The sequence below is a fragment of the Pocillopora damicornis genome, chromosome 8 (assembly GCF_964200805.1).
Source record: "Pocillopora damicornis chromosome 8, jaPocDami1.2, whole genome shotgun sequence".
Lineage (NCBI taxonomy): Eukaryota > Metazoa > Cnidaria > Anthozoa > Scleractinia > Pocilloporidae > Pocillopora > Pocillopora damicornis.
In genome coordinates, this window is record NC_142677.1 from 23,473,454 (window position 1) to 23,489,022 (window position 15,569).

At 37.0% G+C, this 15,569-nt stretch overlaps 2 protein-coding genes and 1 long non-coding RNA gene across 3 annotated transcripts; 1 reads left to right on the forward strand and 2 right to left on the reverse strand.

The window, feature by feature from the left end:
* Positions 1-1,639: 1,639 nt before the first annotated feature.
* LOC113671766 (uncharacterized) lies at positions 1,640-3,968 on the forward strand. Its single transcript, XM_027188021.2, is given in 3 exon segments — positions 1,640-2,002; positions 2,173-2,200; positions 2,203-3,968. Coding segments are annotated over 3 exon segments (579 nt in total). The 3' UTR covers positions 2,391-3,968.
* Positions 3,969-6,281: 2,313 nt separating this feature from the next.
* On the reverse strand, positions 6,282-12,238 carry LOC149041863 (uncharacterized). The gene is made up of 3 exons (XM_089180807.1): positions 8,955-12,238; positions 7,664-8,008; positions 6,282-7,481 (listed from the first exon to the last, which is right to left on the reverse strand). The coding sequence occupies exons 1-3, from the start codon at positions 9,306-9,308 to the stop codon at positions 7,038-7,040; spliced, it is 1,143 nt and encodes a 380-aa protein (XP_089036933.1). The 5' UTR covers positions 9,309-12,238; the 3' UTR covers positions 6,282-7,037.
* Positions 12,239-12,262: 24 nt separating this feature from the next.
* Positions 12,263-15,148, reverse strand: LOC149041864 (uncharacterized). The gene is made up of 2 exons (XR_016179299.1): positions 13,385-15,148; positions 12,263-12,941 (listed from the first exon to the last, which is right to left on the reverse strand). It is a non-coding gene; the product is annotated as an uncharacterized LOC149041864 (long non-coding RNA).
* Positions 15,149-15,569: the final 421 nt, after the last annotated feature.

Below are 15,569 nucleotides of genomic sequence, written 5' to 3' on the forward strand. Positions count from 1 at the left end.
TCGAGCAGTTATGAGAAGAACCAATGATTAAAAATATCCGTCCAGCAGCGGTCTTTATTGTCAGTGACATTGATAAAGGATGGAATCAATAAAACATTGGTCAAGATTGGGGAGCAAATAAGACATTTTAGGAAGATGATGTTTGTATAACAAGTTGCACCTGCTTTACAAACAGCACGCGAATCAAACCAATCTTCTCAGGAATGTTACCGATCGGGACGATTTGAGTAATCTTACGGTAACCGGGTCTTAACTGTTCCTAAGTTCAATAAGACATCCTTCACTTTTACCCGACGAAATGTCAATGGAGTCGGTGATCACATTAAAGAAACACTAATCAAAAAGTTAAAAAAAGAAACCATGGATCATCCAATCATTGCCAATTTTATTCTTCTCAGTAAACGGTTGGCATAGAGAACCAAACATCGACTGCATTTAGCTAAGTCAGTCCTTATTTATTTGTCACCTTGTAAGCTCTCTGCTGAAGTCTTACATGGAACAGCACCTGACGGCTTTAGATAAGAAGTACTCCATCTAAATTCCTGTTACTCGTGCTTGAGAACTAATTCTTCTCCACTGCACGATACAGCATGAATATTGCTCATAGCACAGGCTTTCAAGGTTATCAATTATTCGTGGATGTTACGCCGCCAACTTTCTTCAGCGAAAGCTGTCTTGGAAAATCTTTATCTCCCGAATCTTTATATTCCTTTACTACTCTCCGGCTTTTGCTACCGAGAAATTTTATTGTTTGTGAGAATAAAATCAAACTCAACTTAATTTCTTAAACCTGAAAACATCCAAATTTGCGTGTTTATTGTTCCTCTAACAAGTCACACACATGCAGCAAATAACATCTAGGCTAAAAGATTATGGTCGCCCAAGCTTACTATCAAAGGGAATTAATTAATTTCCCAGCCAAACATTCAAAAAGTTGAATGTCGAAGTAAGCTGATTACCCCTCAACCGTTTTAATTTGTCTCAAGGAAGGTGACTCCCGCTGATTTAAAAATTAACTGAACTCAATACCTGATGCTCCGATGCTAATTAGGAACCATATGGTTAATTGTCTTGTAGAGAATTTGGTTAAATGGTTTTGTTCATGGAGCTCATGCAAGTTATGAAAACCATAAATTTTTTAAGAGAATTTGTCATTAACATTTTATTTTCAGTAAAGGCCATGGTAATTGCATGCCAACATATGGCGACTGTTATTAAGAGAATTTGTCATTAACATTTTATTTTCAAAGGCCATGGTAATTGCATGCCAACATATGGCGACTGTTATGATTAATTTTTTGACGCTTTTACTTGGTCAACCAAGTGTAAATAGCATTTTGAACAAATAAAGAATTCTTAGGCAGTACACTCCACTCTAGCTTTCTTGTTTTACCAAATTCGCGAAATAACAAATTGAAAATTCCAGTTAACTAACTCATTGTGCTGTCTGTTTTCTTTTACTAAAAGTTCTGACCTGAAGCCAGCAAGACGTATGCTAAATCATGGAGCGTAGACAGGTGAAAAAAGAAAAATAAGAGGACTTCAAATGTGAGTTCCACGCTGTCTCCATTGCGTAACAGCTTAGGTGCGATGAAGCTCGACATCGTCCCAACATAACATGCTAAAAATACAATTTAGAATGATCATGGCTAAGCATTTGATTCATTTTCTTACCAATCTTCTTATGTCTTATACATTTACAGAAGCAAAAGGCAACTGCGATACAGGTTTTTGTCAAACATGTCCCTTCGACATTTATGGGGATGCCTTGCAAGAAAAGGAGCTCGTTGCTCATGTTTTCTACAATTCTGTGACTCCAAACCCAGTTCAGTGCTACTTGTGGTGTATACACGACTTTCGATGTTTATCTTTTAACTACAAGGAAAAGAAAGACGCCAGATACTGCAAGTTGAACGATGCCAGCAATTTTACCCACAACAGTTCCCTTGAACGTTCGTCAGGATCCCGTTACTACAATCTTAGGAGGATATATCAGCGAAAGGTGAATAATTACACTAGTATGTCATGATCTTTCTTTACTGAAACGTAGAAATTTCCTAGGACTTATTCTATTTTACGTAAATATCTATTCGTTAAAAAAATTAGTTACGTAGCCCAAACAGCGATAAGCAAAATACTTGCGCATCACTTTATCTGTTTTGGTTTTTACAGCAAGAGAAATCATGTACTGATGACGTCACATTGCCAACGGCTGCTGCAAAAACAATCCGTGTCTCAATGGAGGAACCTGCTCTGAGGTCTGTGATCCTACAGGCATTCGGTACAGCTGTTCCTGTGGCGTTGCCTATGGCGGGAGGCACTGCCAGAATTCGCTAAAAAACTGTCAGGACCACAAAGCAGCCGGATCCAATTCTTCGTTCTTCATTTGAGGAAATTCCGAGAAGCTGTCGAAGGCTCTTACGTAACGATGAATTTGTTCGCTACTCAAGCTTAATACGGGTGGAATATCTGTTACTATTTACGGAGATAGAATCAATAAACTTTCCCCTTTTTTGGTTTTCGCAGCAAGAGAAGTCATGTACTGATGTCATGTACTGATGAAGCAATCCATGTCTCAATGGGGGAACTGAAATCTATGAGCCCACAAGCATTCGGTACAACTGTTCCTCTCCTGTACCAATTGTTGGCAAACACTGTGAGGCTCAACAGAAGAACCTGCTTTGTCCAATTCATCTGGATTTTATACAGTTGATGATGGCGGCAATCAAACCTGATTAAGTCATTTAATTTCTCGAACAAAAATCTTTCTCGGATATTTGACTTTACCTTACCTTAGAGCTCACCACTTAATTAAATTGTTAAACTGGACTCACGGTGGGTTTGTCTTAAAAGGAATATTATCTCTTCATTATCGCTCCTAAATCACTCTTGTCATTATGATCTTCCTAAATTGATTTTGGTATGGTTTTAATCAACTAAAATCAACTTTCTCTGTTTTCATACAATCGTGTTCTACGTTGACTAGCCAGCGATCAGCGGTGATGCCCCAATTGGCAGGCCTACTTTATCAAACGAACACACCTCCTTAGGCTCAGAGATCATTCGACTCACTGGAGAGCTTCTTGCCGATACAAGACAGGTGGTACCGTGTAAACAGATTGCCTGAGAGCATCCCTTGAAGACTTTGACATCATCGTAGACGTGCCTCCGGCTATAGCCACCCGGCCATACGAACATGTCGATATCTGGGGAAATGAGTGTGTGAATTGTTCTGAAGCAAAGTGGTACATGAAAAGGGTTGATCCTTTGCATATCGACTCTTCTCACACCGCTATACCTTTCGACTTTGATGGAAGTAGCTGGATCCGGCTATACCTGACGAAGTTCCTACACTACAAATCCCAAATTCCGTTGTACCTCAAATCCGGGTGACACGACTCAGTTTGGATCGGGGGCAAGTAGTACACCGACCAAACCACACTGTTAACCCTGAACAGCTTATTTCTTTTCGTTTGGCCACATGTGACATAACATAAAAGAACCAAACAAAAATTAACGGGATTAAGTTTAACCTGCTCCCGAACTTTAAGATTACAACTACTAACAAGAAAAGTTGAATCAAAATAAGACAACTGAAGTAAAACTGCATTACTAATACTTTAGATTATGGCCCAATTAATCTTGTTATGGGTTTTATTCCTTTAGTGAACTTGGAAGTTTCGTTTAAAGGGGGTCTATTTGTGATATTTTCACCGAGGACAACATGTTAAGACGCTCAGTACACAGAAAATAGAAAAACATATTACCAGATAAAGTTTTCGAGTTTAAAATTTACCTTCGACTTTGGCAGATAACTCAAACCTCGGTTTTGATACTTCATGATATCATGTTTATCCTCATCCAATAATTGCTTATATCTGCGTGCGAATGGTTTCTATTAAAATTTGCGCGTTAGAATGGTTCGTTAGAGGAGACACGAGGCCCCAATAAAGCATGAGGTTTTGCGAGTTCTGACCGATCAGATAAGTTTCATCTTTTACTAACAAAAACGTTCAAAAAGTTAAATTTGCCTCACGGAACGTGACTCCCGTTATCGTTCCCTTAAAAATTATCCGAGATTGAATAGAACTTTGCCCTGTAAGTTGCCTCAAGGCGGCCTGAGAAACGAAATCATGTTGAACCTCGGCAAGACGACCAAGTGACGAGATGAGTTGATTTTATTGTCAGAATAAGATGATATCCACCTACAATACCAAGAAAACAATATGTAAACAACTAAGAGGCACTTATCAGAGGAAGATGCTAATTAGATTTGGGACCTGCGGCTAATAACCTATAACTTATTCATAACTTGCCAGAATGATAATTGAATGGCAACTTGAAGAAACGAGGCAGGAAAGAGATTCGGTTTAATCTATCTCTAAAATGAGACTTTAAAAGGGAAACGAACAGAGGAGCGATTAGATTCCATTCCATTCTCTTTTAATGCTGCAGCGAGTAACATTTTGATGGAATAAGTGAGGTCATTAGAATTCAGGAAGGGGGTAATCAATGAACAGGTCTTACCGTTATTGTCAATTGTTATGCTGAAGACAATCGCGAAATTTGTTACTCTGCGCCACTCTTTTGAGAAATGTTAACATGTTTTTTTTCTCTTTTTTCATTCACGGGATGAATCAATTTGCTTTATAATATGTTGTTGTATCGGGAGTTCATGGAATTTCTCAAAATAAAAGAAATGTGGGAATTTCTTATATCTTCAAGCTCTTAATTACAGCAAACTTTTGAAAGATTAAGATGTTTCAAAATCTTTGTCTTAAATATTCATTTTCAATAAGGATAGCTTTAACCATTTAATTAAATTTCGAGGCTATTATATACATATGCATCTGATGCACACGTAATCTTAGACAGTTTATCGAACGGTAAAAAATTAATATGCCTAAAGCTTTCAACAGCCTTTTTCTTTAAAACGCGGCGGCACGAAGTTCAGAAAGCGTAACAGATTCGTTTTACCATACGAATTATATGATGAATGGAAGCTTCCGATCAATAAGCCTTCTGTTGTATTTTCAAAACATCAATATGTTTCCTTTTGTTCTGGCACGAAGCCATGTGGTATCTCAAGTTATGCTGACTGATTAGTCGGCAAGTGAAGGAAAGAAAAATAAGAGAATCAATCAATCAATGTTTTGAACGTGGTAGGTACGCTTAAATAAAAAGCTAGTTTACAGGGAGGCTACGAAAAACAAAAAAATGGAAAAAATGGGAAAGAATAAAGCCCTTGAAGGTGTATAAATTTAAGATTGGTTAACCATTATTAAAATGTAAAAATTCAACAACGTTTCGCCACACTAAGTCTTAAAATTATAAGAATGTGAAAAATTATAAACACGGTAAAAAATTAATTAAGAATAGACGCACATCGCACTCAGAGTTTTAAGTTGTTTTCAAAGGCAACTTCGGTACAGGATCTTGTCAAAAATTTCCCTTTGATCTATGTTTATGAAGATGCAATGCGAGACAAAGATCTTGTTGACCATGTTTTCCACAATTCTGTGACTTCAAACCCAGTTCAGTGCTACTTGTGGTGTATACACGACTGTCGATGTTTATCTTTTAACCACAAGGAAAAGAATTAAACGACACAGCAATATACTGCAAAGTGAACAAAGGCAGTCATTTCACTCACAACATCTCGAACGTTCTAATGGATGCCATGCAACCTGCGTAGGGTATATCATTGAGAGGTAGGGAAATGTTCATGTGTTTTCCTACCATTTCATTTTTTAACTCGTTTTACCGATAACAACTTTATTCAGAACCTTTTCAAACTTTTCCTATTGGAAATTTGAAACGTAGCTCATAAGATGATACTCGTGGAAAAACCCTCTAGGTTTTTTGTCATTTTTGAAAAGGGTAGAAAACCAGTTAAAAATGAATTGGAAAGAGACTTACCTTAGCTTAGGAGCCTTGAGTCAATTTTCCTGTTCACTAGGAATTGGTACTGCAGTAGCACTGTTATGTTGCGGATTTGAACAGATGCATGCGAACCCAATAATAGCCAAACTTGTCATTACCTTCTCTGAAGCTCAGAGGTAAAACTTCGCAGCACAAATGCAATTCTTATGGCGGATTCTATTTCTTCCTAAGCTCGTGACAAAATTAATAGCATATTTCTCTATTTCAAGATCGGACTCAGAATTTACTATTTTTTAAAATTATTATCAATATCTTGTATGAATTTCAACGTTGGCTCAAGTATAATTTGTAGAGTGTGATGATTGAATTCGAAGACGTAAAATAAAACTCGTCGACACTTACGGTAAAAACGAGAAAAAGTTTATTTTATACAACTTCTACTAACTAATTCTTGCACTCTCACCTATTTAAAAATGCCACGTATTAAATGTATCACATAACGATCTAGAAACTATTTACAACACAAAAGCAGAACTAAAAATAAGCATACATGCAATTAATACCCAGAAGAGAAACATCTTGAGAAATTAATCCCATAAAACAAAAAATTAGAATGTTTTAGAAATCTAAATACACTTTTAATAACATAGAGGCTGACTGTTAATTAAATAACTACAAAATTATGTAGAGGGCATGATATTGAATTTGTCATCAATGTTAACGGAGGGGTTTCAAGTTAAATATGTAATAAAACACTATTTTAACTAAATACGCCTTAATGGATCTACGCCTTAGCCATAGTCTTTCCTAGACATGTTTAAACTTTCTTTCAAACTCCATTCAGAAATTGACTGCATCTTAAGCTGAATTTAAACCCGGTTGATTCCAAAAACTCTTTCATTGATTCGTTACTGTTCGACCTTTAAACTGTGAATATGATATCTGCTAGCGGGGACACTATCATGTAATAACCCTGAGGTTTCTCTTGGCCTTCCTTGCCCCGTCTACTTTATTTATTGATATTTTTACACTGTCTCGTAACTTAAAGATTAAATTTATGACAAAAAAAGTGAACAGGAAATTGTTGACTGTCAGGCCTGTCACCAAAAGCTAAGTAGTGAGCCCCATCCAGTTTCTACTGTTTGGCCACCCTACTATTTGCCTCCGATCCAGAACTGAGTCGTATCTGCTGGGTTTGAGGTACAACGGAATTTGGGATTTGTACTAAAGTAATATCCAAAGTTGTCCTCGCTTGGAATGGCCACGTCTGTTTTTATCCCATCGAAATCACAGCCACAACTAGTACAGGAACTGTCTATATGAAAAGGGAGAATTCCTTTCTTATACCATGTTGCCGTAGTGCAATCCACACACTCATTTCCTCGAATGTTGACATATTCGTACGGTCGACAGGTCTGTATTTTTGTGGGTACGTCTCTGATGATGTCAAAGTCTTCAAGTGAGGCTCTCAGGTAATCTGTATATACGGTGCCATCTGTGTTGTATTGGCAAGTAGCTCTCCAGTGAGTCGAGTGATCTCTGAGCCAAAGGAGGTAAGGTCTCTCAATCAGGTAGGCCTGCCAATATACGATATTCTGCTGTATAGTCAGTGCACGTAAATTAAAGTTAGTGACGACTTTCCATCGTTATCAAAACTGTTGCTTATGAAACAAGAAAATTATGGAAACAAAATGAGGACGAATGTATTTCGCATTCACCGCTGAATGTGCTTATCTCCAAGATTAAATATTTATGAAAAATTTAAAGAGAATGCAAATACCTGAAAGCGATGTTTGTTAGATAAACTAAAGGACTCAATCAGGTTCCAAGCGAGTTCAGGCTCTGAATCAAAATCACAGAACACCTGGAAGGTTTGATTATTATCATTGTTAACTGTGTACAATCCAGAGGCGGTGGACCCGGCTGCTTCGTAATCCTGACAGCTTCTCTTCTGCTGAATCTCGCAGTGTTTCCCAACAAACGGTGCAGGACAGGAGCAGTTGTACCGAACACTGGTGGGTTCACAGATCTCAGTGCAGGTTCCTCCATTGAGACACGGATTGTTCCTGCAGCAGCCGTTGGTACACGTGACGTTATAAGCGCATGAAGACATGATGCTCTGGGTCTTCAACAATAAATTGAACGAAAATTGATTTCATTAGATGAGTTTTACCGGTAAGAAAAAGGATCATACAATCCTACGTTTTTCCATATTCAACGCTCTTAGCCTTTGGAACGTAGCCAAGACTAAGAAATTTCCCGAACACATGATATCAGGCCCACCATATTATTATTCATTGCATACGCTTTTGAAATCCAGGTGATCCATGTAATCTGATTGGCTCGCATTGGGGAGATTTCTTCACGAATCGCACCATTCTTTGCTCTTAGTCAACGAGGAAGCTTTACTAAGATAAAACAAACAATTGCTTGTATAAAAAAAACCAATGGAAATGAAGAACAAATTTTCAACTTTCTTCAAACCTGTTCGCTACTGGATCGACAAAACATGTGTACAAGCTAAAAAGGTATGCAAGTATGTGTGGTATCCAAACAAGCAAATTAAATATCCACAAAATTGCAAGACAACCTACGACATATAACCTATACACACAAGTCCCGTATTCGGTGCACGCCTCGCCTTAAATATCGTCTCGACATTAGCATATTTAATGACATTGTCACAACTATTTGACAAGTACATGACATCTTCACAAGTAATGCACACCTTGACAGCTATGCCACAGTATGCACAACTTTACAAGCTTAGGCTAAGTATAGGATATAGCTATTCCATTGAAAAAAAATGGCTGAGAAACGGGGTGCAAATTTAGAATCAACTGTCCAACTTTTCGAAATGAAAATGAATATATCTTAATAATCAATTTTGAAAAGGTTTACGCTAAATTTGTTCCTACTCATTTCATAGTTTGAAATTTCAGTAGGAATCAAATTGACCGAATAAACTCATTTGGCCTATCCATAAATGTGATTATCTCAGTTTTCATCAATAAAAAAGGAAGGTCCTTTGCATCAGTTTAAAAGCGCTACCACGTATACCTGATTCGTACCTTAACTTTACTGTATTCCTTGCGTAAAGCAAAATATCTTGAGCCTGAAGACTTTACCAATGAACTTTTGCTGATGAAATGATTTCCTTCATTCAACTCGCAATACTTGGTGTCGTTCTGTGGATTTTCCTTGTAGTTTATCGACAAACATCGGCAGTCGCGTATGCACCACATATAACATTGAACTGGGTTTAACGTAATGGAATTGTGAAAAACATGGCCAACAAACTCTCTGTCTTGCTCAGAATCTCGATGCACATTAAGAGAAATCTTCTGACAAGTCTCTGAAGGACAGTCTCCCTTAACTTTGAGAAGATAAAGGAGGGAAATTAGAACCAACTCTGCAGCTGTCATATCTGTGTTGTATATCTGCACCGCGTTAAAGCTTAAAGTAATATTTTTACGTAACTCATTAGACGGAATCGGACAGATAGATATTGACAGGCGCTTTCACTGATTGGTTAGCGCTGATGGAATTACACCCTCTGACGTCTCGAGTCTTCATCAAAAAAATTATTTTTGATATACAGCTGGAGAAGTAAGAAGGATCTACAAGTAAGCTGTTAGCAGTGTTCAATGGTTTTGTTTGGTATCTGATATAACAACCTTGTCTTGCTGGAGGCTCAACCATTTAAAAGCACTGTTTAGAATCAAATATTTCAGTTAGTTGATTTTGACATCGAATGCAACTCTGTTTTTTTTTTTTTTGTGGGAGTTAACGTCAGTAATGCAGGTAGTAATCAATCTTCGGATTCGTTTTTTTAGTGACTTCTGACATTTTTAAAGAATACAAAGTGGTTTTTATTTCATTAAAAAATCCATTAAGCACAAGGGTTTGTGAACATAACATTTGGTGGATATTTTCGATTTTGGAACAGCACGTCGAGTGTCTCAGGAGACGAAGAAGGCAAGTGGATGATTTATATTCCACCTGTCCTTTATCTTAGGAAGAGTAACTCATACCCCAACTTCTGTGCGCACATTTTTCTTAGTGTCAAAGTCTCGGCTACAAAGTCTTTCTTTCTTCCTAGTCTGATCGCTGTTTTGTTAACAATTTTTACTAAAACGTAAATTACCAAGGCAAAAAGCGTACCTTCACATTTATCGATATTCTGCTTCCACTGACTGACAATTCAATTGCCTAACGATTCTGTATTGACTGCAAACGAAACCATTAATTATAGCCAAAATAACTTACAAATGGAAAATGGTAAATGTTTGCCAGAAGCACGTAAATAATTAAGTTGGTTAAGAACGTAACAAATACATCCCAGGAAATACCGCGCGATATTACGGTGGCTGTTTCCTTTTGATCGATGCTTGCCTATTTTTCTTTCGAAATGCGTTTAAAGTCTAGAAATACAGATTAAAGGTGATTAGAAATATATCCCGGTAAAATCAGCCATTAAGCTCATTTAGGCATCAATGCATCCCTTTTTTGACATTTATCACTGTTTCCTCGGCTGAAATGACATTTCAACCAGCCTCTAAAATTAGCCATTTTAATCAGTTGAAGTAGATTTTTTTAATGTAACCTATAGCTTATTGCTGAATATATAAAGATGTCTGTGCGCAAAATACAAGTTTTTTTCTACACAATTATTTTTTTTCTTGCAGTAAATTTCCCTTAGTAGGCCTAACATTTTCAAAACATTTCAAGTTCCGGAAAATATTTTAATTGTTTTCATAACATCATAACAGCATAGCAAGGATGAAGCATTGGGAAGATGTTGCATTGAAAAAAAATTAGAAAAAGAAAAGACCAGTGCTTTGCCAATTTCCTCCCGCTTAGTGAACTTAATTTGCATGAATAATTGAAATTAACACTTAAGTGAGCCTCGAATTCCTTCAATATACCACAAGTTAAAAATCTTTTTTTCCTAGACTGTTATACACACGCTATTTTCCTTGAATTTTGACCAATTTCACTCATTGCCTAATTACTCAAACAATAGGAAGAATATGATTCTAAGCGGTAAGCCTTAAAATAGAAATTTTCCCCCATAATGGTGAAGAGGCTGAGACAATAATCGATTAACAATAAGTAATAAATTAACTGAGTTAGCTTTGAAGTATAAATTTTTCCCCAATAGAGAAAAGAAGGTTTTTTATTGCTATAACACATTGGGCTGGGACAATAAGTTAACTGAGAACAAGAAGGATAAGAAATTTAGAGAATGGTCTTGGAAGAAAGCTGTTATTTATTTTTTTGTGCTGAACCGTACTTTCATGAAAAGTCAAACCCCAAGCAGGGAACGGTGGGTTGACGGCTTGATATAGTTTTGCCGCTTAACCCTGATCTGATCAATCCCAGATCTGATTATTAATTCTCTCCTCTTGCTGCTACACATTTTGTTGTAAATTGGTTACGAGAATTTGGTGTTTAATCAAGATAATATCTCGTACCTGATAAGTTTGAGTTTTCTCACTTCCTGTTTGCTGGATAATGGATGATACTATAGGGAGAAGTTACATGTTAATCACTTCTGGGGGTTTAAGGGTTAAGAAATGTTCCACTGAGAACAGGGGTAATATAAAAAACAATAAAAGCTGCCTTTTTATGCCCTAATTGACCACTTAATGCACAAAACCTCACTCACTAACACTACTTTCTTTCATTTTGCAAGAGAAATATGAGTTCAGTTTTACTTGAAACATTATTCAGTCCTATTTGAGTCGTTGTGCTTTAATTAAGTGACCATTCAAAACAGGTGGAAGACAAAACAATACAAAACTTTGATTTTGGGAGAATACAGTGATTCAAATTTACTTGAAACATTATCCTTAGTGTTTTTTTAGTGGTTTCACTCTAAGTGACCATTCAATACAGGTGGAAGACAAAACAATACAAAACTTTGATTTTGGGAGAAATACAGTGATTCAGTTTTACTTGAAACATCCTTAGAGTTTTTTTAGTGGTTTCACTCTGAGTGACCATTCAATACAGGTGGAAGACAATACAAACATGCAGTTTACTCACTCAAAGGTGACCAGGACCACTTAATAGAGGAGGAAATTACAGTGATAAAGGGGAAACAAATTCAGGACTTTGACCATCGACCTCTTAGCACAGGGTGACCACTAAATATTAATAGTGCCTTCCAACACAGGTTTGACTGTATGTACATGTAATTGCTATTTGAGTTTATTCCAAGAGTTAAGCAATTATTCTTAAGAAACAAGTGCTTATGCCCTTGTGTTTTTGATTGATATATTAAGATTTTAACGGATCATTTGTTACCCAGGAATGCAGATAAGGCAAGGCATTTCTGAGCATGATAAAACAAAACAAATTCAAGCAGTCCAAATTAGTTGATCGTAACATTTACTTCCTCAGAGAAAAAAATTCTTCTACACGTACATGCACCTGGAAGCCTACATGATCAATCAAAAACGATAAAATTATTCTTTATGTACAATATGAGGTTCTGAAAGTATCGACAAGATATTTATTAAGAATATATGAGTGGTTGGAACATAATCAAACCAGGAAGATGACTAAAATAAAAAGGATACGTCGGTTGTAACATAAAGTTTCTGACAAAAAAATTGTATTAATTCTGAAATCTGATTATCCTTCAAAAATTTCTGAAATCGCTAGTCGACCATGTCCCACTAAATAAGCAAGGCGAACTGTTCAGAATTTCCCAGAGTTAATTCAACATGCAGGATTCATAGATTGGCACCAAATATTTGATGTTGATAAACGCATCTGGACCTCCACGCCGCCCGAGTGCGTCCACCGCTTCTTGAATCAGATCACCGACATTTTCTCTTTTCTGCTCGCTGTAATCAAATTCATCACCCAAATTGATATACCTTGCGACTTTTATGGAAGTAGTTAAATCTGGCTATACCTAACGAAGGCAACTTTGGAAATTTTTATACTACACATCCCAAATTCCATTGTAACTCAAATAGGACCTCGACAAGGCGACCAAGTGTCGAGATGAGTTTATTTTATTTTCAGAATAAGATGGTATCCACCTACAACCCAAGAAAAAAATATATAAACAAATAAAAAGCACTTATCAGAGGAAGATACAGTTTAGTTTCAAGACTTACCGTTTGATAACCTATAACTTATTCATAACTTGCCAGAATGATAATTGGAGGGCAACTTAAGAAATGAGGCAGGAAAATGATTCGGTTTATATTTTTTTTTCACCATCTCTAGCTTGTCAGCTGATTTCTTATTACAGTAGTGCCACGTGATGGAACAGTAATTAAAGTGTGGTAGAATGAAAGCTTTATAAAGATCCCTTCTAGTCTCAAAAGGCAACAGTTTCTGTATTTTTTTTAAATACAGTGATCTGTTTACTGACTTTTCTACATATTTAGCGATATGTTTTTCGAAATTTCATTTGTCATCAATTGTTACGCCAAGAGGTTCTATTGTGTTGGATATGGGAAGTTGTGACTCGTCAGACCTGAACACTGGCTCATCGTCAGTTCCTTTGTTTTTTCCCAACACCATCGTCTGGTATTTTGAACTGTTCCTCTTCATACCATTTCGCGCAAGCCAATTATTAGAAACTCTTCGATCAAATTAGACTTCAACGTGTCATCATTGCTTAGTAGCTTCAGGTGCGATATGGCTCCACATCATCCCAACGAAACAGGCTGAAAATACAAGTTAGAATGATCACGGCTAAGCGTTTAATTCAGTTTCTAACCAGTCTTCAGCTTTTTGGGACATTTACAGAAGCCAAAGGCAACTGCGATACGGGAGTTTTGTCAAACACATCCCTTTAATGTTTATGGGGATGCAATGCGAGACGATGAGCTTGTTAGCCATCTTTTCCTCTATTCTGTGACTTCAAACCCAGTTCATTGCTACTTACGGTGTATACACGACTGTCGATGTTTATCTTTAAAACTACAAGGAAAAGAACGACATGAAATAATGCGACTTGAACAAAGGCAAGCTATTTCACTAACATCCGAGATCTCCCTTAAATGTTCTCCAAGATGCCGTAATTACAACCAAGGTACGGTATATCATCGAGAGCTAGGGAAATTTTCATGTGTTTTCCTATCAATTCATTTTAATTTTGAACTCGTATTAATGATATCAACTTTATTCAGACGATACACGGGGCAAAACCCTCTGCTTTTTTTGTCATTTTAGAAAAAACCATTAAAAATGAATTAGAAAAGAGAATTGCCTTAGCCTAGGAACCTTGAGTAAATTTTCCTCTTCACTGGGAAAGGCTACTGCAATGGTATTGTTATATCGTGGATTTGACCAGGGCAGAGTGATGTGGCTCCCCTTTTCTTTTGCTGAGTTTTTGATTTGAGCGATAGAATACTTCTTCGTGTTTTCACAGCCTTATCCGGCAACCCACGCAGGAGTTTAGGACACCTCGAGACAGTTATTGAAACCCTTAACTGCGTTCCTGTTTTAAAACAGACTTTGTGCTTGGTTGCCAGGCCTTTAAACAGGAGTGAGGCTAAGGTTGACCTTGTTATGATACAAACCTTGTTGCTTTTCAAATGCAAATTACTTTGTTATCATGGTCATCTTCAGCCTCACTCCAAATCAAAGGCTTAGCAACTAAGCACACAACTGTAAAATGGCCTATTGTTAAATAGACAGTAGGTTTATCATATAAGCCTTCCTAATAATAATAATAATAACAATAATAATAATAATCTAACTTAATCGACGCTCTCTGTCTACGGAGTGAAATTGTGTTTAACAATGATTTGCCAAACCATCAGCGGTGACGCCCCAAATTGGCAGGCGTATCTCGTCAAACGACCCTACCTCCTTTGGCTCAGAGATCACTCGACTCACCAGAGAGCTACTTGTCAGTACACCATAGTCAGCAAAGCGTATACGGATTACCTAAGAGCCTCGCTTGAAGACTATGCTGTCATCAGAGTCGTACCCACGGTTGTAGATGTCTGTCGACCGTACGAATATGTCAACATCCGGGCAAATATGTGTGTAAATTGCACAGCAGCAACATATTATAAAAAAGGGATTTTCCCTTTTCACATAGACAGTTATTTAAATATTTTTTTTGCGATTTAAACGGCAATGGGTCTGGTAATGTAATCTCGTATGCGGACAAATTTGGTTTGTAAGGAATCGAAAATCTTAAATTCCGTTGTACTTCAAGCTTAAATGCCACGACTCAATTCTGGATTGGAGACAAGTAATTTTAACATCAAAGAACCTATGTTGCAGAGTCATTTCATATATTGACAATTGCTTTTTGTACACCTCACAAGATAGATGATAAAAACTGCTAAAGGATACCATTTAGATTGTTATGTTATGTCACAGGTAACCCAAGTTCGCATAATAAGCCACCGTAAATGTGCAATTGTGCCTATGTTGTGCAATGGGTGAAATATCTAAGATAGAGTGTATACTCTCTCAAGAGGATTTGTATGAGAATAGACAGTCACATTTTAAGTTTAAAACTGCGAGCTAGTTTTGAACAAAAACAAACTTGCCACTGTTTTGTCACCATATTTTTGTACTCCTCAGCCTATTCCTACCAATAACGTAGCTCCATTTTCTGCATATAAAACCCACATACAACTCACAATTCCTCCAATCGCTCTGATGTAGGATTAACGCTCGAAACGTCAGCTTTTAGA

Bases quoted from the DNA above. Each gene is read 5' to 3' on its own strand.
- LOC149041863 (XM_089180807.1), bottom strand. From the start codon at position 9,308: ATGACAGCTGCAGAGTTGGTTCTAATTTCCCTCCTTTATCTTCTCAAA. The intron at 8,009-8,954 runs GTACGAATCAGG...TTATTGTTGAAG, and splicing joins AGGAATACAGTAAAGTTAAG to ACCCAGAGCATCATGTCTTC. The intron at 7,482-7,663 runs GTATTTGCATTC...CTGACTATACAG, and splicing joins CTAACAAACATCGCTTTCAG to CAGAATATCGTATATTGGCA.